The 26,474-nt window shown below is 48.4% G+C and overlaps 1 protein-coding gene across 1 annotated transcript in view; it reads left to right on the forward strand.

Moving 5' to 3' along the window:
* LOC140406643 (low-density lipoprotein receptor-related protein 1B-like) overlaps nucleotides 1–26,474 on the forward strand; it is a 1,956,985-nt gene that overhangs the window by 950,301 nt on the left and 980,210 nt on the right. The window contains exon 4 of the mRNA XM_072494650.1: nucleotides 21,806–21,925. Within this exon, the coding sequence (XP_072350751.1) occupies nucleotides 21,806–21,925 (120 nt within the window). The remainder of the gene's footprint in view (nucleotides 1–21,805; nucleotides 21,926–26,474) is intronic.

The raw sequence follows: 26,474 nt of genomic DNA on the forward strand, positions 1-26,474 counted from the left end.
GCTAACTATCCAGTAGCCTACGGTAGCACAGTGGTTAGCACCGCTGCCTCACCGCGCCAGGGACCGGGGTTCGATTCCAGCCTTGGGTGAATGGTTATGTGGAGTTTGCACGTTCTCGCCATGTCTGCATGGGTTTCCTTTGGGTGCTCCAGTTTCCTCCCACAGTCCAAAGATGTGCAGGTTAGGTGGATTGGCCATGATAAATTGCCCTTAGTGTCCAAAATTGCCCTTCGTGTTGGGTGGGGCTACTGGGTTATTGGGATAGGGTGGCGGTGTTGACCTTGGGTAGGGTGCTCTTTCCAAGAGCCGGTGCAGACTCGATGGGCCGAATGGCCTCCTTCTGCACTGTAAATTCTATGATGATTAATGAATCTCTGGAAGAATTCAAAGAGCATTCCCCCCAGAAAGGCAAACACCGCTTTGAAACTACAAGATTGGCATATTCAACTATCTCATCAAATGCGATGGATAGCAGAAAACTGTCAGTAAGGTTGTCTAGACCCTTGATGAGGTATTAATACTATTGCACTTACATTAATTAGAAATTGTTTGGAGCTATTTAATATTCTAATTTTTAATCTTTTAATCAGGACGAACTGCAACAGGTTTGTTGGGTATGTTAAGTTTAATCAGAAATTAATATGGTTTAGCTCAGCTGGCTGGACAGCTGATTCATGATACAGAGCAATGCTAACATCATGGGTTCAATTCCCATACCGGCTGAAGTTATTCATCAGGGCCCCACCTTCTCAACTTTGCCAATCATCTGAGGTGTGGTGACCCTCAGGTTAAATCAGCTCTCAGAGAGGGGAGCAGCTTTTGATCCTCTGGGACTGTGGCAAGATTTATATTTTAATACGTGATATAACGGTTGGCTCAATGGTCTAGGGGTCTGATACTCACCGAGGGATTTTCATTGTAGGTCCCTGGTTCAAATCCTGGAAGAGCCTGCCAAACTGCTCCTTTTTTTAAGAGGCACATCAGCACAGTGGTTAGCATTGCTGCCTCACAGCGCCAGATACCCGTGTTCAATTCCGGCCTTGGGTGACTGTCGGTGTGGTGATTGCATGTTCTCCCGTGTGTCTGCGTGCATTTCCTCCAGGTGCACCGGTTTCCTCTCACAGTCCAAAGATATGCAGGTGAGGTGGATTGGCCATGCTAAAATTGGCCTTTCGTATCCAGGGATGTTTAGGTTAGGTGGGGTTATGGGGATAGGGTGGGTGAGTGGGCCTACGTAGGGTGCTCTTTCAGAGGGTCGGTGCAGACTCGATGGGCTGAAAGCCTAACTTCTGCACTGTAGGGATATTTTAAAAATTAGCAAACGTATGGTAATAACAAGTAACAATTAACAGTCTAGGACAGGCAGCATGGCTGACATGCACAAATAACTCTTTCCTCCTTTATCTTTCTCTTTTCTTCTCAGTGCATTATGTCTTCATAAACGCTCAAACTATACAAGAACGTTAGCATTGATCTATCCTTCGGAGTTACTCTCCACTGTGAACTGCTCTGAAGTGTCCCAAAGTTGCTTTTTTTTAATAAACATTTTATTGAGGTATTTTCGGTATCGTGACAACAACAAAAGAAACAATATACATGAAACCATAAACATAGTGCAAAAGCCATTTACCTCTCGTACAGGTCCCACTCTTATTGACCCCATACTCTAATCTAAACTACTCCCCCCGCCCCCCTCAATCTGCTGATGATTAATTTCCCGCAAAGAAGTCGACGAACGGTTGCCACCTCCGGGTGAACCCAACAGTGACCCTCTCAAGGCGAACTTGATTTTCTCCAAACAGAGAAAGCTAGCCATGTCCGATAGCCAGGTCTCCGACTTCAGGGGCTTTGAGTCCCTCCATGCTAATAGTATCTGTGTCCGGGCCACCAGGGAAGCAAAGGCCAGAACATCTGCCTCTTTCTGACACCCCAAAAATCGCCACCTCTGGACTCAGCGCCACCTTTGTTTTTAACACTGTGGGCATGACGTCCGCAAACCCCTGCCAAAATCCCCTAAGCTTTGGACATGTCCAAAACATGTGGACATGGTTCGCTGGTCCTCCATTTTGCGCACCTGTCCTCCACCCCAAAGAATCTGCTCATCTGGGCCACTGTCATGTGAGCCCGGTGAACAACCTTAAATTGTATCAGGCTGAGCCTGGCACATGTTGCAGAAGCGTTGACTCTACTCAACGCGTCCGCCCATAGACCATCCTCTATCTCACCTCCTAGTTCCTCATCCCATTTGCGCTTCAGCTCCTCGGTCTGCGTCTCCTCCGACCCCATAAGCTCCTTATAAATGCCCGAGACGCTCCCTTCTCCTACCCGCCCTCTGGTAACTATCCTGTCCTGAATCTCCCTTAGCGGTAGGAGCGGGAAGGCTGACACCTGTTTACGAAGGAAGTCCCGCACCTGCAAATACCTGAATTCATTTCCCATTGCCAACCCAAACTTTTCCTCCAACACCCTCATACTCGGAAAGCTCCCCTCTATGAACATATCCCCCATCCTCTCAATCCCCGCTCTCTGCCATAACTGGAACCCCCTGCCCATACTCCCCGGGGCAAACCGGTGATTATCACAGATTGGGACCTAGAGCGATGCTCCCACTGCTCCCACATGCTGCCTCCCACTGGCCCCAAACTCTCAGGGCCGCCACCACCACTGGACTGGTGGAGTACCGTGTCGGCCGGAATGGCAGAGGCGCAGTTACCAACGCCCCCAAACAGGTGGCCTTACATGAAGCCACCTCCATACGCATCCATGCCGACCCCTCCCCCACCACACACTTCCTGGTCATGGCTATATTCGCCGCCCAGGAATAGTTACTAAAATTTGGCAGCACCAGCCCGCCCTCTCCCCAATTCTGCTCAAGCATTACCTTCCTTACTCGCGGGGTCTTGCCCGCCCAGACGAAGCCCATGATCACTCTGTTGACCCGCTTAAAAAAGGACCGCGGAATAAAGATGGGGAGACACTGAAATACAAATAGGAATCTCGGGAGGACAGTCATCTTCACCGTTTGCACCCTCCCAGCCAGAGACAACGGAAGCGTGTCCCATCTCCGAAAATCATCCTTCATTTGGTACACCAGCTGGGCCAGATTCAATTTATGCAGCCAGTCCCATTCCCGCGCCACTTGGATGCCTAGGTACCAAAAGCTTCCCTTTACTAACCTAAATGGCAGCTCTCCCAGTCGCCCCTCCTGTCCCCTCGCCTGGACCACAAACATCTCTCTTTCCCATATTAAGCTTTTGCCCCGAAAACTGGACAAATTCTCCTAGAGTCCTCATGATATCTTCCATCCCCTCTATTGGGTCCGAAACGTACAGAAGCAGGTCATCTGCGCAGAGTGAAACCCTGTGCTCCACCCCCCCACCGTACCAGTCCTCTCCAGCCCCTCAAGACTCTCAGAGCAATTGCCAACGGCTCTATACCCAGCGCAAACAACAGTGGGGAGAGGGGTCATCCCTGTCTCGTCCCTCGGTGCAGTCTAAAGTAGTCCGATGTTGTCCTATCGTCCGTGCACTTGCCACAGGAGCCTGATACAGTAATCTGACCCAGTCAATAAAGCCCCGCCAGAATCCGAACCGTCCCAGTATCTCCCACAGATATTTCCATTCCACCCGATCAAAAGCCTTTTCTGCATCCATTGCGATCACTACCTCCACCTCCCTGCCTTCCGGGGTCATCATGATCACATTTAACAGCCTTCTTACATTGGCCAGCAACTGCCTGCCCTTAACAAACCCCGTCTGGTCCTCCCTAATAATGACCGGCACACAATCCTCGATCCTGGAGGACAAGATTTTGACCAGCAACTTGGCATCTACATTCAACAGGGAGATCAGCCTGTAGGACCCACACAACTCCGGGTTCTTGTCCCGCTTAAGAATCTGCAAAATTGTTGCCTGTGACATCGCCGGGGGCAACACCCCTCTTTCCCTTGCCTCATTGAACATCCTCAGCAACACCGGTCCCAATATCCCCGAGAACGTTTTATAAAACTCCACTGAGGGCCCGTCCGGACCCGGGGCCTTACCCGCATGCATGGCCTTCAAGCCCCCACTATCTCCTCCAGCCCGATTGGGGCCCCCAGCCCCTCTACCCGCTCCCCGTCCACCATTGGGAAATTCAGCCCCTCCAAGAAGCGCCTCATCCCCTCCAGCCCCGTAGGGGGCTCTGACCTGTACAGCCTGCTGTAGAAATCCCTAAACGCCTTATTCATCCCTACTGAATTACCAACCAGGTTCCCATCTCCGTCCTTAACTTTCCCTATCTCCCTAGCTGCCTCCCTCTTCCTAAGCTGCTGTGCAAGCATTCTGCTGGCCTTCGCTCCATGTTCATAGATCGACCCCCTCGCCTTTCTCAACTGCTCCACTGCCCTCCCTGTGGTCAGCAAGCTAAACTCCACCTGTAACCTCCGCCGTTCCCTTAAAAGCCCTGCCTCTGGGGTCTCTGCATATCTCCTATCAATCTGTAGTAACTCCTTTACCAGTCGGTCCGTCTCCGCCCTGTCCACCTTCTCCCTATGGGCCCGGATCGACAGTCCAGTCAGTTCCCCCCTGACCACTGCCTTCAGTGGTTCCCACACCACCGCTGCTGAAATTTCCACCGTATCATTGACCTGAAGGTAGCTTTGAAGACATTTCCTCAGCCGCTCACACACCCCTTTATCCGCCAAAAGTCCCACATCAAACCTCCAGTGCGGGTGCTGGTTACTGTCTTTACTAACCTGCAGGTCAACCCAGTGCGGAGCATGGTCTGAGATTGTAATCGCCAAGGACCCCGTGCCCACCACCCCAGCCAGCAGGCCCTGCTCATAATAAAGAAATCAATCCGGGAATACACTTTATGCACGTGTGAGTAGAAGGAGAACTCCTTCACCCTCGGCTGCCCAAATCTCCATATATTCACCCCCCCCCCAATCAGCTCCAAGAACCCTCTTAGTTCCTTTGCCATTGCTGGCACCCTGCTCGTTTTCGAGCTTGACCGGTCCAAGCCAGGGTCAATAACTGTGTTGAAGTCCCCTCCCATGACCAACCTGTGCGAGTCCAGGTCCGGTATCTTCCCAGCATCCTCTTTATGAACTCCACATCATCCCAATTTGGCACATACACATTTACTAATGCCACCTGCACCTCCTCTAGATTCCCACTGACCATAATGTACCGACCTCCCACGTCCGAGACTATTCTACCCGCCTCAAACACCACCCGCTCATTGATCAGGATCGCAACCCCTCTCGTCTTTGAATCTAGTCCCGAATGAAAGACCTGACTGACCCAGCCTTTCCTCAGTCTAACCTGGTCCGTAACTCTAAGGTGCGTCTCTGCAACATTACCATGACCGCCTTCAATCCCCTAAGATGCACGAACACACGTGCCCTTTTGACCGGCCCATTTAACCCTCAAACATTCCAGGTCATCAGCCTAGTTGGGGGGCTCATTGCCCGCCCCCCCCTCTGATCAGCCATCCCCTATTTTAGGCCCGCCTCCAGCCCGTGCTCCGCACCTCCACCGGTCCATCCCCAGGCAGCCCCCGCCCCAACCTCCTCTCTGTCCCTCAACCCAAGTCCCTCCCTCATCAGCAGAACATTCACAACCCCTCCCCCCGAGTAACAACACCCTGTAACCCAACCCCTTTACTAAACCAAACATATGCACAACCCCCACTGCGCTTCCGAGAGCTAGCTCGCCCAGCTAGCTTGGTGGCCCCCATCCACCTATTGTTCCCTCCCCACCCTCCCCCCTGCTCATACAAACAAACTCAACATCAAACAATCCTCACACAATTGCCCAACAGAAAAACACCAAGATCAAAATAAGCACCCCTCCATCCCCAACAGTGCAAATGAAAACCTTAACTCACTCAGCTCTACCGCTGGTTCCAAATCAATGCAAACGGCATCACAAACATCTTCCATGAAATGCAAAACGGGAAACCTTTTACAAAAACAGAGAAACAAAAAGAAGAAACAAAAACATGAACGTTGCAGCCAAGTTCAAAAGCCCTCAATCCATCACCAGCCCTTTCTTTTTCGCAAAGTCCAGCACGCTCTCAGGCGACTCGAAGTAGAAGTGCTGATCCTCACGCAAGACCCAGAGACGGGATGGGTATAATAGTCCAAACTTCACCTTTTTCTTAAAAAGGATCGACTTGACCTGGTTGAAGCCTGCTCTCCTCCTGGCCACCTCTACACTCAGGTCCTGGTAAACCCGCAGGATGCTATTGTCCCATTTACAGCTCCGTGTCTGCTTGGCCCACTGTAGAATGCGCTCCTTATCCGAGATCCTGTGGAATCTCACCACCATTGCCCTCGGGGGGGGGGTCTCCCATTCGTGGCATCCTCATGAGTGCTCTGTGAGCCCTATCCACCTCCAAGAGCTGGGAGAATGCCCCATCCCCCAGCAGCTTCACAAACATATCTGTGATATATGCCCCAGCGTCTATTCCTTCGGACCCCTCCGGGAGCCCGACTTTTCTTAGGTTTTGCCATTGGGACTTAGTTTCTCGGCCCTCCACCTTCTCCAGGAGCTTCTTCTGCTAGTCCCTCAGCATCCCCACCTCCAGCTCCGTTGCAGTCTGATGTTCCTCCTGCTCAGCCAGCGCCTTCTCCACCTTCTGGATCGCCCGATCCTGGGCGTCCAATCTATGCTCCAACCACTCAATCGACTCTTTTATCGGGTCCATGCAGTCCCGTTTCTGCGTAGCAAAGCCTTCCTGAATGACTTGCATCAGCTGCCCCATAGACTGCTGGGTCGACAAGCCAGAGGTCCGAACAGAGGTCTTCTGTTGCAGCTACAGCCCAAGCCTTCTCTATCTTTTTGTTTCTGCCCTTACAAACACTTCTAGTCCTTCTCTCCATGCACCGAAGTGGGAATTCAGTAAACAATTGCCACTAACATCTGTTTTACAATTGAAGTCCGGTAGAAAAACGGGGAAAAGGTTCAAAATCCGACCAGAGCGGGAGCCACCAAATGTGCGACTTACTCCTTCATAGCTGCCACCGGACGCCTAAAGTCTCCCAAAGTTGCTTATGTTGTACAATTTTTCAGGGTTGGACCTGGATGGGTTATCGACATCCCAAGGATTAAAATATATTTTTTTCAAGTGCTCTTTTTGAGATTTTCTCAAGGGCTACCCTTTTCATTTTCTGGGTCTACATTTTGGTTTTTAGGGACTCATTTTCCGTTCTCACTTAATCCTTCACTGGGTGATGCAGTAATGTAGTAACAACACCTATTGTATTGGTGCTTTCATTTTTAGGATTTCTTTCTTTAGATAGATAAGATAGCACACATACCAAAGTTTGTAAGACAAATGATTCGTTAGTCTATTTGATGCGTGATAGCTACTGACAAGGACACTGAGAGAACTTTCTTCCTCTTTCTTGAAAACTGCCACGGGATCATTTAGGTACACTTGGCCATATTCAACATCTCACCTGAAAAACAGTTGCTATAATGCTGAACTCCTTCAGTATTACATGTAAGTGTCAGCCTAGATTATGCACTCAAGTCTCTGGAGTGAGATTTGAACACACAAACATCTCTCTCTGAAGCAAAGTATGATCAGAAGAGTTGAGTATGTTCTCCTGGGAACATTGTTCCTAACTCACATTGTCATGAAAGGAAATGGGAGCACATAAAAATTGTTGACAAACAGGGAGTGATAGTGGAGAAACATCATGTAGAAAGAATTTAGAGAAATATTTGGGTGCATTTTAAAAATAGGCCAAGTTTTCTTCAAAGTTTAAAGCTCAATATAAACTTCAAGAACAATATGGGTGGAATGTTGAGCCCACACTCTGGCAACAAGGGCAGAAAATTTTAGGAGAACTTGGAAATGTGATCTTCACCAGAGAGATCTCGGGCGGGATTCTCCGTTCCTCGACGCCGATTTTGTAATTGGTGATCGGACAGAGAATCCCTTTTTGATAATGATAAAAATAATCGCTTATTGTCACAAGTAGGCTTCAATGAAGTTACTGTGAAAAACCTCTAGTCGCCACATGATGGCGCCTGGTCGGGGAGGCCGATATGAGAATTGAACCCGCGCTGCTGGCATTGTTCTGCATTACAAGCCAGCTGTTTAGCCCACTGTGCTAAACCAGCTCCTTCGATGGCATCGGGGGCGGCGCCTGTTTTCGAATGCTCCACCCCCTCCAAACTCCAAAACGGCGTCATCGAGGATCTCACTGCATGCCGTTGGGACGGCCTCAGGGTGTCACCTCAGGCCATTCCCCGATGCCCCACTACCTGGTAGTTCCCCTCCAAATTACTCACCACCCTCACATGGAAATAAATCGCCGTTCCTTCGCTGTCGCTGGGACCAAATCCTAGAACTCCCTACCTAACAGCACAGTGGGTGTACCTGTACCTCAAGGACTGCAGTGGTTCAAGAAGCCAACTCACCACCATCTTCTGAAGTGCAACTAAGGATGGGCAATAAATTCTGGCCTAACCAGAGACGCCAACATCCCATAAATGAATAAAGAAAAAAAAATATTCAAGCTGTGTTAAAGGATAGCTGTTTTATAAAAATAGGGCAATTACCAAGAAAACATGATGGCGCTCCTTCTCAGACTGGAACAGCGGGAGCTCGGGAACGGGGTGCCCTCCAGTGCTGCGATGTCGCCAAGAGCTGGGCGTCACGCATGTGCCATCTTTCTTCTGTCTCTCCTATATACAGGGCAGACTTTTCTCTAATTTGTTGACATTCTTAAAGTGTGCATGTGAAAGAACTGATGTAAAACTCCCCTCTGCCTTCCCCGTCCCCCACCACGCTAACCGCAAAGGCTTCGGGGGCTCCTGTCTACCCAACTGCACAATTATCGGGGTTTCCCTCCCACCACTGCAAAGTTATCAGGGGCTCATCCCCACCACAATTATTGGGGATTTTTCCGTCACCACAACCACTGAAGCAGTATTGTCACTGCTTCCCATCTCAATGCGCACTTCTTCCACCATGCAAATTACCCCCTCAATGGCCACTCCCTTGTCATTGCCAAATCCCCTCCTTCAAAGGCCTTGCCATTATTCTCCCCCATTTTCTATCGTCGTAAATCTGTTGTGATGTCGTATCGGCGAGATTTGAATATTCAGTGAGGGGGGAATCATGTGGTGTGTAGGCCCTTTAAAAATATAAAAACTCATTCAAGTGTATCTTAATGAGGTTCCTGCCCTTTGTAGGTGGGAATCACAATACGTCACCGATGAGGAGTGGGAAAAATGGGGAGACAAGATCTCGCCAGCGAGGATCCCATTTCCTGCCCCGAGGGACTTTGCACCAGCATCCCAATTTTAGAAAAATCGTCCCAAAGGGATTGAAAACCTGGCTTAATATTGTTCACCTGTCATGAACTTTCTGAACTTTTGCACACATCGCCTGTTCTTGATCAATCAGGATGTCTATTCTCCTTTTCTTATCTCGCCCTAGAGTGGCCCTTGGAGCCTCTTTGCATCCTCCTCAGAACTCACCTTCCACCAAATTTTGTGTCATCAGAAAACTTGGAAATATTCCATTTGATGCTCATATCTAAATCATTGATATGGATTGTGAATAACTGAGGCCCAAGCACTGACCCTTGCGTTAACCCACTAGTTACTGTCTGCCAACCTGAGAATGGTCTATTTACCCCTACTTGTTAGATAAGTGGGATTGGACTCACAGGGAGAGTGTCGCTGGTGAAGGGGGTTGTATGCAAGGGCATCAGGTTTGTTCCCAATGCTGGGTCCATCGATTGAGCACTGAGTAGCTGTGAACAAGGGACCCACTGGTTAACTGTCTATGCGGAGTCTGCACGTTCTCCCCGTGTCTGCGTGGGTTTCCTCTCAGTGCTCCGGTTTCCTCCCACAAGTCCCGAAAGACATGCTTGTTTGGTGAATTGGACATTCTGAATTCTCCCTCAGTGTACCCGAACGGGCGCCGGAGAGTGGCGACTTGGAGGTTTTCATAGTAACTTCATTCTAGTGTTAATGTAAGCCTACTTGTGACACTAATAAAGATTATTATTATTACATTCTTGGAGCTAAAAAAGTCTTCTGTTAAATAGAGTCCAAAAATGTGCAGGTTAGGTGGATTGGCCAGGCTAAATTACCCACAGTGTCTAAGGATCTGTAGGTTGGGTGGGGTAATGGGGTTACAAGGATGGGGGGAGTAGGCCTAGATAGGGTGTTCTTTCAGAAGGTCGGTGCAGCTTCAATGAGTATGCCACCACCGTCACAGACTTCATCAGCAAATGTGTGGACGACTGCGTGCCAAAGAAAGCATGATGTTCGTTCCCCAACCGGAAACATAGAACATACAGTGCAGAAGGAGGCCATTCGGCCCATCGAGTCTGCACCGACCTACTTAAGTCCTCACTTCCCCCCTATCGCCGTAACCCAATAACCCCTCCTAACCTTTTTGCTCACTTTGGGCAATTTATCATGGCCAATCTACCAAACCTGCATGTCTTTGCACTGTGGGAGGAAACCGGAGCACCTGGAGGAAACCCACGCAGACACGGGGAGAACGTGCAGACTCCGCACAGAAGTGACCCAGTGGGGAATCGAACCTGGGACCCTGGCGCTGTGAAGCCACAGTGCTATCCAGTTGTGCTACCGTGTTGCCCTTAATGGCTCAATCGCAAGATTGACGCCCTACTGAAGCACAGGTCTGACGCGTTCAAGTCAGGCGACTCTGGCCTATACAAGAAATCCAGGTACGACCTCCACAAAGCCATCCGAGATGCCAAGAGAGAATATCAAACCACGCTAGAGTCACAGACCAACGTCACAGACTTTCGTTGGTTGTGGCAAGGTCGAAACAACAAAACGGGCTACAAAGCTTTTGTGAGGGCTGTGGTATTATCAGGTATTGCAGTACCCGAGAGACTGAAGACCATTGGTTAAACCTAGGAGTTTCCCATTGGCTATTTGGTATGTAGCTCCGCCCTGACAGGCAGGGTATAAGAACCGGTGCCGTTCCACCAGCCCTCATTCTGTACCGAAGCTGCTGGGGAACAGTTCTAGTCTATTAAAACCTTCAGTTATGTTACCACCTCGTTTTAATAGTAATTGATCGTGCATCAATTTAATAGACTACACTTAAGCTGAAAGGATGTATCTCCGAGTCAAGCCGGAGTGTCTGCAACTCAGCCCCCACGTGGAGAACTCGGCGGCGATCTTCAAGCACTGGCTGGCGTGCTTTAAAGGCTACCTCGAGCCGGCCGGAGGCACACCCTCAGGAGAACAGAAAATGCATCTCCTGCACTCAAGGGTAAGCCCTGGAATCTACACCCTCATCGAGGAGGAGGAGGACTTCGATGCAGCGATCAAACTGTTAAAGGGATATTATATCTGCCCTGTAAATCAGGTCTACGCACGTCACCTGCTTGCAACAAGAGAGCAAAGCCCCGGGGAATCGTTGGAGGAGTTCTACCGCGCGCTACTGGTGCTGGGCAGAAACTGTGGCTGCCCGCAAGTTTCGGCGAGCGAGCACACGGAACTCCTAATCCGGGATGCCTTCGTAGCAGGTATGAGCTCCTCAGAGATCCGCCAGTGTCTCTTAGAAAAAGACACCCTGGGACTTAGAGAGGCACGGGCCCTGGCAGGGTCCATGGACGTTGCCTCCAGAAATGTGCAATCCTATGTGCCCGACCATGCGGCAGCCCCCTGGGCAGCGTGGCATCCCGCAGCGGCAGCCCCACAGACTTTCTCCATGTCCCCACAGGCCTGCGCTGTAAGACGGCCCGCTAACTCCGTTGCGCCCCGCTGTTTCTTCTGCGGGCAGGCGAAGCACCCCCTCCATCGCTGCCCGGCCCGCACCTCCACCTGAAAAGGGTGCGGCAAGAGGGCCATTTTGTGGGGGTCTGCCAGGCACGAGCGGTGGCCGCGGTCTCCAGCAGCGACTCTGGACCACCGCAGCAATCTTCTCTTCGGGCCCCAGGCGGCCAGCATTCACCGCCACCCCCCTATCGGGGCGTGGCCATCTTGTTCCTTGGACACCATGCTGGATGGATGGGCGCCGCCATTTTGTCCATCCCCGACAACCATATGCGACCCAAGTGAGACGCCATCTTGGATGAGGCCCCAGGACCCCAGCACGGCCGACTACACGCTGCCCGATCAAAACCCGCAACTACTTCATCTGGCCTCGGTGACTCTGGACCAGAATCGACCTCGGACACTCTCAACAGCAATGACGACAGTCTTCTTCAACGGCCACGAGACGTCCTTCCTGATCGACTCTGGGAGCCCGGAGAGCTTTATACACCCCGATATGGTAAGGAGCTGTTCACTTGTTACCCACCCTGTAAACCAAAGAATCTCCCTGGCCTCCGGTTCACACTCAGTGGAGATAAAGGGGTTCTGCCTAGCAAACCTCAGTCCGAGGAAGGAAATTCAACAAGATCTGCCTTTATGTCCTACCGCACCTCTGCGCAGCTGCACTCCTTGGGTTGGATTTCCAATGTAACTTGCAAAGCCTGGCCTTCAAATTCGTCGGCCCTATACCCCCCCTTACAGTCTGCGGCCTCGTGACCCTTAAGGTCGACCCGCCTTCCCTGTTTGCGAACCTCACCCCGGATTGCAAACCCATTGCCACCAGGAGCAGATGGTACAGTGCCCAGGACCGGACCTTCATCAGGTCAGAGGTCCAAAGAATACTGAGGGAAGGGGTCATTGAAGCTAGCAACAGTCCCTGGAGAGCTCAGGAAGTGGTGGTAAAGACCGGGGAGAAACATAGGATGGCCATTGACTACAGTCAGACCATCAACAGGTTTACGTAGCTAGACGCGTACCCTCTCCCCCGCATATCCGACCTGGTAAACAGGATCGCGCAATATAAGGTCTTCTCCACGGTGGATCTCAAGTCCGCCTACCATCAACTACCCCTCCGTACTAGTGACCGCAAATACACTGCCTTCGAAGCAGATGGGCGGCTCTATCACTTTTTAAGGGTTCCCTTTGGTGTCACTAATGGGGTCTCGGTCTTCCAATGCGAGATGGACCGAATGGTTGACCGGTACGGCTTGCGCGCAATGTTTCCGTATCTTGATAACGTCACCATCTGCGGCCATGACCAGCAGGACCATGACACTAACCTCCGAAAATTTCTCCAGACCGCTAAAATCCTTAACTTAACGTATAATAAGGATAAATGCGTATTTAGCACCGACCGTCTAGCCATTCTCGGCTACGTAGTGCGAAATGGAGTTATAGGCCCCGACCCAGAACGCATGCGCTCCCTCATGGAGTTCCCCCTCCCTCACTGCCCCATGGCCCTGAAGCGCTGCCTCGGGTTTTTCGGTTATTATGCCCAGTGGGTCCCGTACTACGCAGGCAAGGCCCGTCCCCTGATCCAATCCACAGCTTTTCCCCTGTCGATAGAGGCCCGCCAGGCCTTCAGCCGCATCAAAGCAGACATTGCAAAGGCCACGATGCGCGCCATGAATGATTCCCTCCCCTTTAGGTCGAGAGCGACGCGTCCGACGTAGCTCTGGCCGCCACCCTCAACCAAGCGGGCAGACTCGTGGCCTTATTCTCCCGTACCCTCCCTGCTTCCGAAATTCGCCATTCCTCGGTCGAAAAAGAGGCACAAGCCATAGTAGAAGTTGTGCGACATTGGAGGCATTACCTGGCCGGCAGGAGATTCACTCTCCTCACTGACCAACGGGCGGTGGCGTTCATGTTTGATAATGCACAGCAGGGCAAGATAAAAAACGACAAGATCTTGCGGTGGAGGATAGAACTCTCCACTTACAACTACGAGATCTTGTATCGTCCCGGAAAGCTAAACGAGCCTCCTGATGCCCTATCCCGCGGCACATGTGCCACCGCACAAGTGGACCGCCTCCGAGCCCTCCACGAGGACCTCTGCCACCTGGGGGTCACTCACTTTTTCCACTTTATTAAGACCCGCAGCCCGCCCGACTCCATCGAGGAGGTCAGGACAGCCACCAGGGACTGCCAAATCTGCGCGGAGTGCAAACCGCACTTCTACCAGCCAGAGAGGGCGCACCTGATAAAGGCTTCCCGTCCCTTTGAACGCCTCAGCATGGACTTCAAAGGCCGTCTCCCCTCCACCGACCGCAACACGTACTTCCTGAACGTGATTGACGAGTACTCCCGGTTCCCATTCGCCATCCCCTGCCCAGACATGACCGCAACCACCATCATCAAGGCCCTCCAGGGTATCTTTACACTGTTCGGTTTCCCCGCGTACATACACAGTGATAGGGGGTCCTCCTTTATGAGCGACGAACTGTGTCAATTCCTGCTCAACAGGGGCATCGCCTCAAGCAGGACGACCAGTTACAACCCCCGGAGAAATGGCAGGTACAGAGGGAGAACGGAACGGTCTGGAAGACCGTCCTACTGGCCCGACGGTCCAGGGCCCTCCCAGTCTCCCGCTGGCAAGAAGTCCTCCCGGAGGCCCTCCACACCATCCGGTCACTGCTCTGTACAACTACCAACCAGACACCTCACGAACATCTCCTTGTTTTCCCCAGGAAGTCCTCCTTCGGGACCTCGCTCCCGACTTGGCTAGCAACATCCCGGACCCACCCTGCTCCGAAAACATGTGCGGGCACACAAGTCGGACCCGTTGGTCGAGTGGGTCCACCTGCTGCACACTAACGCCCAGTACGCCTACGTGGCGTTCCCTGACGGCCGTCAAGATATGGTCTCCCTACGGGACCTGGCGCCTGCCGGAATCCCACGTGCACCCGAACCACCACCCCAAACCCCCCCCCCCCGCCCCCTCCACAGCACCTCACAGGAGGGTCAGTCCTCCCGCTGCCCCTGCCTCGGCCCTCCCACCCACCGATGCCCCCTACAGGTGCCCCCCTCTCTTGTCAACCGTTTGCCCCACCAGCACCATCTAGGGGTGACAAGGCTGCCATGGAGGCTGAAGCCACGCTTCCGGAGTCGCAGATGCCCGGACCCCCACCGGAATCACCACCGAGGCTCACACGTTCCAGGAGGACGACCAGGCCACCCGACCGACTGATTGCTTCAATATAACCGATCTGTAGCTGTAAATAAACACTGAATGTAGATATCTTCCACGATTGTAAATATTCTCTACAACCCTGTAAGGAGGTATCACGGTACCTCCATATCTTATCATACCATGTTAAATGCAATTGTACTGGCCACCACCCCGACGGACTCTTTTTTAACAGGGGGTGAATGTGATATTATCAGGCATTGCAGTACCCGAGAGGCTGAAGAGCATTGGTTAAACCTAGGAGTTTACCATTGGCTTTTTGGTATGTAGCTCCGCCCTGACAGGCAGGTATAAGAACCGGTGCCATCCCAGCAGCCCTCATTTTGTACCGAAGCTGCTGGGGAACAGTTCTAGTCCATTAAAGCCTTCAGTTATGTTACCACCTCGTTTTAATAGAAATTGATCGTGCATCAAGGGCCACAAAAAATTCAGCACGAGTTTGTAGAATAGAAAGAAATAATTTTAGTTACAATTACATATACACAACAGCAGCAGTACTCGCTTGCTGCTCACTCCTCTCTCCAGCTAGTTCCATACTGGCCAGCTCTATTTATGTAATTCTAATTCTGCCAATGAATTCTCTGTCACCCTCATTGGGGAAGCTCATACTCCCTAAGGTTTGTGGGATAGCCATTAGCCCCCAGCCAGTGGTAAGTAGGCAGGTTATAACAAAAATGAAGCCGAGCAGTATCTCCAGCAGCAGCGCACCCCTCCCCGGTGAACTCAATGCATTCAATGCTCGGTTCGAGCAGGAAACCAACAATCCGCTGTCGAGTGCCCCAGCATCCCATAACACACCCATACCCACCATCACAGCTTCCGAAGTCAGATCGGCTTTCCTGAAAATGAAGGTGACAGGTCCGGACGGTATCCCTGGTCGTGCACTAAGAGCCTTCGCGGACCAGCTGGCAGATGTGTTCGCGGACATCTTTAACCTGTCCCTACTCCGCTCTTTGGTCCCCACCTGCTTCAAGAAGACCACCATCATACCGGTGCCAAAGAAAAACCAGGCAAAGTGCCGCAATGACTAACGTCCGGTGGCCCTGACTTCAGTTGTAATGAAGTGTTTCGAGAGGTTGGTCATGAAGCGCATCATCTCCATACTCCCTGAACGCTTGGATCCACTGCAATTCGCATACCTCCGCAACCGGTCCACAGCAGACGCCATCTCCCTGGCCCTACACCCATCCCTAGAACATCTCGACTTCAAGGACTCCTACATCAGACTCCTATTTATTGACAACAGCTCCGCCTTCAACACTATAATCCCAGCCAAGCTCATATCAAAGCTCCAAAACCTAGGACTTGGCTCCTCACTCTGCAACTGGATCCTCGACTTTCTAACCCAGAAACCACAATCAGTAAGATTAAACAACAACACATCCTCCACAATAGGAGGGGCCCCTCAAGGCTGCGTACTTAGCCCCCTACTACATTTTCTATACACACACGACTGCATGGCAAAATTTGGTTCCAACTCCATTTACAAGTTTGCTGATAATATGATCATAGTGGGATGGATCTCGAATAACGATGAGTCAGAATACAGGAGGGAGATAGAGAACCTAGTGGAGTGGTGCAGTGACAACAATCTCTCCCTCAATGCCAGCAAAATAAAGAGCTGATCATTGACTTCAGAAAGCAAAGTACTGTCCACACCCCTGTCAGCATCAACGGGGCTGAGGTGGAGATGGTTAGCAGTTTTTAATTCCTCGGGGTACATATCTCCAAAAATCTGTCCTGGTCCACCCACATCAAGGCTACCACCAAGAAAGCACAACAGCGCCTATACTTCCTCAGGAAACTAAGGAAGTTCGGCATGTCCACATTAATTCTTACCAACTTTTACAGATGCACCATAGAAAGCATCCTATCGGGCTGCATCACAGCCTGGTATGTCAACTGCTCAGACCAAGACTGCAAGAAACTTCAGAGAGTCGTGAACACAGCCCAGTCCATCACACAAACCTGCCTCCCATACATTGACTCTATCTACACCTCCCGCTGCCTGGAGAAAGTGGGCAGCATAATCAAAGACCCCTCCCATCTGGCTTACTCACTCTTCCAACTTCTTCCTTCGGGCAGGAGATACAAAAGTCTGAGAACATGCACAAACATATTCAAAAACAGCTTCTTCCCCGCTGTTACCAGACTCCTAAATGACCCTCTGATGGACTGACCTCATTAACACTGCACCCCTGCATGCTTCACCCAATGTCGGAGTTATGTAGTTACATTATGTACCTTCTGTTGGTTGCCCTATTATGTATTTTCTTTTATTTCCTTTTCCTTTCAAGAACTTAATGGTCTGTTGAGCTGCTCGCAGAAAAATATTTTTCACTGTACCTTGGTACATGAGACAATAAACAAAATCCATCCAATGGGCCGAATGGCCTCCTTCTGCACTGTTGGAATTCTATGGTTCTGTAGGGCGTGTGAGATGATTCACATGATGAAGTTTTTCATTCTTACAACACCAGAGCCATATTGGTATGAGAAAATGTTGGGTAATAAACATAGATTTCTGATTGGAGGGCAGCTGGGCCCTGCTTACAGGAGAAATTAGTTACAGTTATATATTATAGTTTTTGAGAAAGCCCTATACTTATAGAGTGATTGTTGAGGATGTGGTGCAATAGAATATTGCATTTACTCTATTTAGTCCAATGTGCACTCTTCTTGATGAAGAGACCCTAAAATAGTTGACCATCAAACATTCCCAGGAGTTTCCAGAATTGTCTCTGTCAATTTGTATTTGCTGAAAATGTTACACATGGGCGGCACTCTAGCACAGTGGTGGGGGGCACTTCTGTGGGAGGCACTTGTTTTTGGTGCTTTTTTATTATTTACTTTCAATTACAGTAATAGATTGACAAATACATATGTAACATTAACAACGGATATTAAAGCCATGCCATCTGGCTGTTGAGCCAATAAATGCCCAAATTGATATTGTTAAATGCAGTGCTACTGCCTGAGAAGTGAGTGAATTTCCACTTTCCTGATTTGTCACTGTCCTAATGGGACACTATCTCAACAATATGGCAAAACGTTTGTCACACACAATGAAGTACAAGCAGAAGCTACCTCAGCACATAATGATGACCGTTTGCTGATTAATATATTTCCTAAGTCCTGTTGTGTATACTTTGATTTGATTTGATTGATTTATTATTGTCACATGTATTAGTATACAGTGATAAGTATTCTATTGGAAACCAGTAAGTAGCGGTCACCTATATTAATAATCTGTTTCATTGAAATGTTTAAAGCATGTAAGCTACCACTTCATTGCTGTGCCTTAAAAATAAATTGAGTACTCATGACCTTAGAGTTTAGTTGCTCAGAATGTATGAAAAGTGAATGGAAGAACTCAGTTATCTTCAGTCATCTTGCTCATACTTGTTTATCGCCATAAAGAATATGTGTTCCTTCAGTATGCTTCTAGATTCAGTTTTGACTGCTGGATAACTAATTTGTGTCATCCTAAATGTGTCTCGTGCACTTTAGATCTACAGTGGATGATTAAATTATGCTTGCAACGTTGGTCGATTTCTACTTGTAATTGCACAATATACATAGATACATAGAAGATAGGAGCAGGAGGAGGCCTTTGGTACTACTTCCTGTGGTAATGAATTCCACAGGCTCACCACTCTTTGGGTGAAGAAATGTCTCCCCATCTCTGTCCGAAATGGTTTACCCTGAATCCACAGACTGTGACCCCCTGGTTCTGGACACACCCATCATTGGTAACATCTTCCCTGCATCTACCCTGTCTAGTCCTGTTAGAATTTTATAAGTCTCTATGAGATCCATCCTCATTCTTCTGAACTCCAGCGAGAACAATCCCAATCTGGTAAATCTCTCCTCATATGACAGTCCCGCCATCCCTGGAATCAGTCTGGTAAACCTTCACTGCACTCCCTCGAGAGCAAGAACATCCTTCCTAAGAGAAGGAGACCAAAACTGCACACAATACTCCAGGTGTGGCCTCACCAAGGCCCTGTACAACTGCAGTAACACATCCCGGCTTCTACACTCGAAACCTCTCACAATGAAGGCCAACATACTATTAGCCTTCTTTACCACCTGCTGTACTTGCATGCATACCTTCAGCGACTGGTGCACAAGGACACCCAGGTCCCGCTGCACACTCCCCTCTCCCAATTTACAACCATTCAAGTAGTAATCTACCTTCCTGTTTTTGCTTCCAAAGTGAATAACCTCACACTTATCCAAATTATACTGCATCTGCCATTGATTTGCCCACTTGCCCAACCTGCACAGATCATGCTGTAGGATGCCTGCATCCTCGTCACAATTCACCCTCACACCTAACTTGGTATCACCCGCAAACTTTGAGATGTTACACTTAGTTCCCTGATCCAAATCATTAATATATATTGTGAAGAGCTGGGGTCCCAGCACCGATCCCTGTGGCACCCCAATAGTTACTGCCCGCCAATTTGAAAAGGACCCAATAATTCCTATTCTTTGTTTCCTCTCTGCCAACCAGTTTTCTACCCATCTCAATACATTTCCCCCAATCCCATGTGCTTTAATTTTGCACAATAATCTCTTTTGTGGGACTTCGTCAAATGCCTTCTGAAAGTCCAAATATACCACATCGACTGGCTCCCCGTTGTCAACTGTACTGGTTACATCTTCAAAGAATTCCAACAGATTTGTCAATCATGATTTTCGCTTAATAAATCCATGCTGACTCTGACTGATCCTGCCATTACTTTCCAAATGTTCCGCTATAAAGTCCTTGATAATGGATTCAAGAATTTTCCCCACTACCGATGCTCAGCTTACTGGTCTATAATTGCGTGCTTTCTCTCTACCTCCATTTTTGAATATTGGAGTGACGTGAGCTACCCTCCAATCCACAGGGACTGTTCCAGAGTCTGTAGAATCCCTATATAATGTAAATATAATATAATGTAATGTAATTTACAAATATAATGCAATATATAAAATATAATATAATGTAATGTATAAAATATAATATAATGTAATGTATAAAATATAATATAATGTAATTTACAAATATAATATAAAGTTACTCTTGATCTTTGGGGAATAAAACCAAATGGAAAAGAATAGAGCATGGGAGAACAGTTAGAGAAAGTGGAAGAAGGTATTATCAGGAATGTACCAGAGGAAGTCAATCATTTTGATTTGATTTGATTTGATTTATTATTGTCACATGTATTGGTATACAGTGAAAAGTATTGTTTCTTGCATGCTGTACAAACAATGCATACCGTACATCGGGAAGGAAGGAGAGACTGCAGAATATAACGTTACAGTTCTAGCAAGGTGTAGAGAAAAGATCAACTTAATACGAGGTAGGTCCATTCAAAAGTATGATGGCAGCAGGGAAGGAGCTGTTCTTGAGTCGGTTGGTATGTGACCTCAAACTTTGGTATCTTTTTCCTGACGGAAGAAGGTGGAAGAGAGTATGTCCGGGGTGCGTGGGGTCCTTAATTATGCTGGCTGCCTTTCCGAGGCAGTGGGAATTGTAGATGGAGTCAATGGATGGGAGGCTGGTTTGCATGATGGATTGAGCTACATTCACAACCTTTTGTAGTTTCCTACGGCCTTGGGCAGAGCAGGATCCATACCAAGCTGTGAGATAACCAGAAAGAATGCTTTCTATGGTGTATCTGTAGAAGTTGGTGAGAGTCGTAGCTGGCATGCCAAATTTCCCTAGTCTTCTGAGAAAGTAGAGTCGTTTGTGGGCTTTCTTAACTATAGTGTCGGCATGGGGGGACCAGCACAGGTTGTTGGTGATCTGTACACCTAAAAACTTGAAGCTCTTGATCCTTTCTACTTCATTCCCATTGATGTAGACAGGGGCATGTTCTCCACTACGCTTCCTGAAGTCGATGACGATCTCCTTCATTTTGTTGACGTTGAGGGAGAGATTATTGTCGTTGCACCAGTTCACCAGATTCTCTATCTCATTCCTGTCTCATCATTGTTTGAAATCCGACCCGCTACGGTGGTGTCATCAGCAAATTTGAAAATCGAGTTGGAGGGTAATTTGGCCATACAGTCATAGGTGTAATTATCACAAACTTTGAAAAATTGGGGAGTAAGCAATGTTTTCTGCTGTGAACAAAGAACAAAGAATAGTACAAGACAGGGAGAGGCCCTTCAGCCTTCCAAGCCTGCACCGATCATGATGCCTGTCTAAACTAAATCCTTCTGCTCTTCCGGGGCCCATTTTCTCTACTCCCATCCTTTCATGCATTTGTCAAGTTTCCTCTTAAACATCGCTATTATACCTACTTCCACCACCTCCCCCACAGCGAGTTCCAGGCACTGACCACCCTCTTTGTAAAAAACTTGCTTACCCCATCTCCTCTAAATTTTGCCTCTTGCACCTTAAACTTTTTTTGATAAGGGATTTTCAACCTGTATCCAATCCCTAATGTGTTTTCGGAAATTATTGATCATTTGGACCATCCTGTTTTGCCTTCAGTAATCACAATAACCATTGATTTAGTTACAATGGTAATGGTTGAGTAGGTTTCTTGGAAGATTGCTGTCCTTTTGTGTTGCGTGTTGCTATATGTAAACAGGAAGGATTTCTAACCTAGTACATTAGTGATAATTTAGATTCGAGTATCAGGGTATGGAGCATTCAACAGTGTTACAGATTGACTCTGAAATAAATGTTAAGTCTTTGAAAATTGCAATAAGTCTAAAAACTTTCACCCATGAAAGCATCAACATTTATATATTTTTTCAGGGAATAACTTATGTATGCAAACTTTTATCTGTTTTCTTTCAGAGTTTTCGCCCACTTGTAACCAGGCTGATTGTCAGTATCGATGTGCACTCACAAGAAACGGTACATCTTGCTACTGCAGTGATGGTTTTAAAGTAGCACAGGATGGGAAAAGTTGTGAAGGTTCGTTCTCCTGGACACTTTGTCTTTTTGTGTGGAGATTGATGTGATATTGCAAAAATACATGTATCAATATTGCAAAAAACAACTGCTCAATTGTAAAGCAATAGCAAAACAGAAGTATTGCATTATTGAACACTAGAGTAGAACACTAAACTAGAATAGATGCAGGCCGGGATTCCCATCGGAGGTGAATTGGAACTGATTTGCACTCCCGCAAATCAGGAGGCAATTCAGTATCCCTTGCCATGTACATTCATGCATGGTGAGGAATATGAGGGATTCCCGAGGGCTGCCATTTTGAGCGGTTCGCCCGATAGCGAGGACTGGCAGCTGGCCACCACCACACCCTCGCGTCGCAAAGCAGCTCCCCCCCAACCAAACCGCCCACACCGTGATTCAGATCCTCACGCTGGATTTTCTGGGATCCCCGCCCTCTTCCCCCAAGTACGGGATTAACCTGACCAGCCCACCCCTCCAGAAACCTCCTGAATAGGAAGATGCCCCCAGAGACCTCCTGGATAGGGGGACCCCCAACTAAACCCTCTTGATAGGGGGACCCCCACAGAGACTCTCTGGACAGCTGGACTCCTCCAGAGACCCCCTAACTAAATGGACAACCCACAGAAAATCCCGAACTAAAGCGACCTCCCCATCCCCACCCCGAGACCCACTGACTAAAGTGACTATGATGTTTACAGACATCGACCACTTTAAACAGCTGTCAATTTCCAACTTAGCACTTCAAAATCACTCAAGCATGAAAGGGGGTGCATGATTGGAATGCACTTAACCCTTTGATGCGGTTGATGTTTGTAAACATTGTGGTTAAAGCACTTAGAGTTACTCATCTATGAAGGAACATGAAAGAAGCAAGGCTGGCACCTCTGTTCGTGCAAGCTATCAATCACAGTCCACTAATAGAAATGAATGAATGGCTTGCAGCAAAAGGATCTGAGGGGTTTAAACCAAGTTCAATGCTTTCTCTTTCCAAGAATGGACACGTGATGCTTCCTCTCTCTGAGCCAGCAGGTGTATACCCAGGTGAATTTTCCAACAGTGAATGTTTTCACTGACCCTATCTGGACTGCTCCAGGCAGTGGTCTCTTTTTTTTTGGGGGGGGGGGGGGCGGGGAGGGTCTGTGGGGTGGTCTCTTTAATTAGGGGGTCTCTGGGGGGTCACTTTCAGAGGGTCTCTTTGGGGGACTTCTTTAGTTTGGGGGTCTCTGGGGGGGTCGCTTTAGTTAGGTAGTTTCGGGTGGGCCCTTTAGTTAGTGGGTCTCTTGGGGGGCTTCTTTAATTAGAGGGTCCTGGGGGGTTCCCTTTTGTGAGGAAGTCTCCATGGGAAGTCCCTTTAGTTATGGGTTGCTGGGGTGTCTTTAGTTAGAGCATCTCTGGGGGGGGGGGGGGAGTCCCATTAGTTAGGGGCCTCAGGGTGGGGGGTCCACCTCTGCAGTGGATCTTGGCAGGATCCCCCTATCCAGTGGGTCTTGGGATCACCCTATCTAGGGGGTCTCGGTGGTGGGGTATCCTTATCTAGGGGGTCTCTGTCGGGAGTCTCCCTAGCTAGGGGGTCTCTGGGATGTCACCTGTTTTAGGGGATCTCACGGCCCCCCTGTGGGGGGGTTTGGTATGGGAGGGGTGGGCAAGTCATGCATTGTGGGGGAGAGTGGACTTTGGGGGCAACTTCCTGAACATAGGAACAAAGAAGCATAGGAATTAGGAGCAGAAGTAGGCAATTCAGCACTTCGAGCCTGCTCCACCATTCAATCAGGTCATGGCTGATCTCTTCCTGGTCTCAAATCCACCTCCCTACTTGTTCCCCATATCTCTTTAACCTGTTTTTATCAGAAATATATCTATCTTCTTCTTGAAACTATTTAATGACTCAGATTCCACCGGACTATGGGGCAGCGAGTTCCACAAATTCACCACCCTCTGCGAGAAATAGTTCTTCCTCATCACAGTTCTAAATCTACTGCCTCTCAATGGTACAGTGGTACAGTGGTTAGCACTGCTGCCTCACAGCTCCAGAGACCCGGGCTCAATTCTGGCTCGGGTGACTGTCTGTCGAGTTTGCACTTTCTTCCTGTGTCTGCGTGGGTTTCCTCTGGGTGCTCCCGTTTCCTACCACAGTCCAAAGATGTGCAGGTTAGGTGGATTGGCCTTGCTAATTGCCCTTGGTGTCCAAAAAGTTAAGGTGGGGTTACTGGGCTACGGAGATAGGGTAGAGGTGTGGGCTTAAGTAGGGTGCTCTTTCCATGGGCTGGTGCAGACTCGATGGGCCAAATGGCCTCTTTTTGCACTGTAAATTCTATGATTCTATGATATCTGTGACCTCTCATTCTAGATTGCCCTACATTTGGTCTACGTTTACTTTATCAGTCGCTTTTTGTATTTTATATAACTCGGTGAGAACCCCTCTCATCCTTCTAAACTCCAGCGAGTATAAGCACAAACTGCTTAACCTTGCCTCATACATCAACCTTTTCATCCCCGGAATCAATCTGGTAAACCTCCTCTGAACTGTCTCCAATGCCACCACATCCTTCCTCAAATAAGGAGACCAAAACTAGACATAATACTCCAGATGTCGTCTCACTGTCTCCCTATACAACTGCACCAACACTTCTCTACTTTTATGCTACACTCCTTTTTGCAATAAATGCGAACCTTCCATTTGCCTTTTAATTACATGCTGTACCTGCATACCGACTTTCTTCGATTCATGAACAAGGACCCCCAGACGCCCCTGCCCAGACGCATTTTGAATCTGCTTTCCATTTAGATAATAATTTGCCTTTTTATATTTTCAGCCAAAATGAACCTTCACACTTATCTACATTAAACTCTATCTGCCAAATTTTGGCCCAATCTCCTAGCCTATCTATACCCAGCTGTAAAATCTTTATCTCCTCTTCACTGCCTGCTTTCCCACCTATTTTAATATCATCCGCAAATTTTGCTATGTTACCACCTGTCCTCACTTACAGATCATTTATAAAGATTATAAGCAGTTGAGCTCCGAGGATTGACCCCTGCGGCATCCCTCTAGTTACAGTTAGTGAGTCACAGAAGGACCCATTTATCCTGACCCTCTGCTTCTGTCAATAAGCCAATCCTCAATCCAATCCAGTACTCTACCTCCACTCCCCTGTCTGGATCATTTATGCAACATTACCCCCTTGGCTCACGGCGTGGTCTACCACATCAGTACCATGCTGGTAAATACGAGTAGTAATCCGCACCTAAGTGATTACCACGCCGGAGGGCAGAGAATCCCAAGGCCCAGAGACTCTGATGCTGGGCCCACTAAGCGGGCATCCTCCCACTGGCATGTGAATGAGAACCCCGATCCCTCTGCCAGTGGGTGGCCGGAATATAGTGGTCGATTCGATTGTGGCTGCGAACGTGGATTTCGGCTGGACACCCGATCGTGATCCGCATTGCCGAGATCGAGGGGCAGAGAATCCAGCCCGTAGTTTGTATTATGAAAACACCTTTTGTGTTATTTTATTTGTGTTTGTATGGAGGCAATAATAAATTGAAAATGCAATTGTCGGTTTGGAAAGCAAACTTCTATAAGCTCACTTGAACTCTCACTGAGAATGGGTGCATGTCATAGATATATTGTCAAGTTAGGAATGTTGGGTTTCAAAAGTCTAAAATACCCTTGGGAATGCTTTACACAGTGCTGGTGCTGTCACAATTGAAAACTGCATGTAAGTACATTTAGAAAATGTTCACCTATAGTGTAGACATCACAGATAATGGATAGGATTTGCAAAATTAGACCACTGGTTTGCGCAACTAAATTAGCAAAGGACTGATTCTCCAAGGTACAAATCTACTGAAAAAGAAAAGCTAATACGGCACTAAATTATAATACCCTGGCCTCATGCTCGTTTTCTTGATCAGCAATATTCAATGGAAATTGTATTCCTTAACCATGTAACAGTCTGAGTCAGACCTGCATTGCTTAGAAGGTACTTTTAAAGGTGTCTTGTTGTTGGTTTGCTTATGGGAATTCTTTCAGGTTTTTCTGCAAATTAAGCATTTTTCTCAATACATTTAGTCCTGGATACAATTTTGGGGCCCATTTACTGAAGCATTCCTCATTGCAAGAAATATTTGCTTGCAGTTTTGACCATTACGCAAACTGTATTTGTTCAGTGCAGCTGAATAATGTGATAGGAAAGGAACCCCTTTCATGATTCCAATCATACTGGATGACTTCAACATGAGGACAAGGTTGAGCAGTTTCACCAGACATCTTAATGGTTACATGTACTTTAAGCATAGCTAAATACCTTAGACTATAGACCTATGTACTTCTGCAGAGACCCATCTTTGATGTCTTCCTTTCAGTAAACAGGGAGTAATCAAGATCTGCTACCAGCTGAAATATAATCTTCAGATGACCGCAAAGATTGATATGTGCTGCTTGTAGCTGTAAATGGGTCAATAGCATTTGTAACTGCAGATAAAATTAGCTCAATCTGTCAGATACCTGCTTAACCAAGTCACAGATTTCATAGTTACCAGAAGAACA

Source organism: Scyliorhinus torazame, chromosome 2 (genome assembly GCF_047496885.1).
Source record: "Scyliorhinus torazame isolate Kashiwa2021f chromosome 2, sScyTor2.1, whole genome shotgun sequence".
Taxonomy (NCBI): Eukaryota; Metazoa; Chordata; class Chondrichthyes; order Carcharhiniformes; family Scyliorhinidae; genus Scyliorhinus; species Scyliorhinus torazame.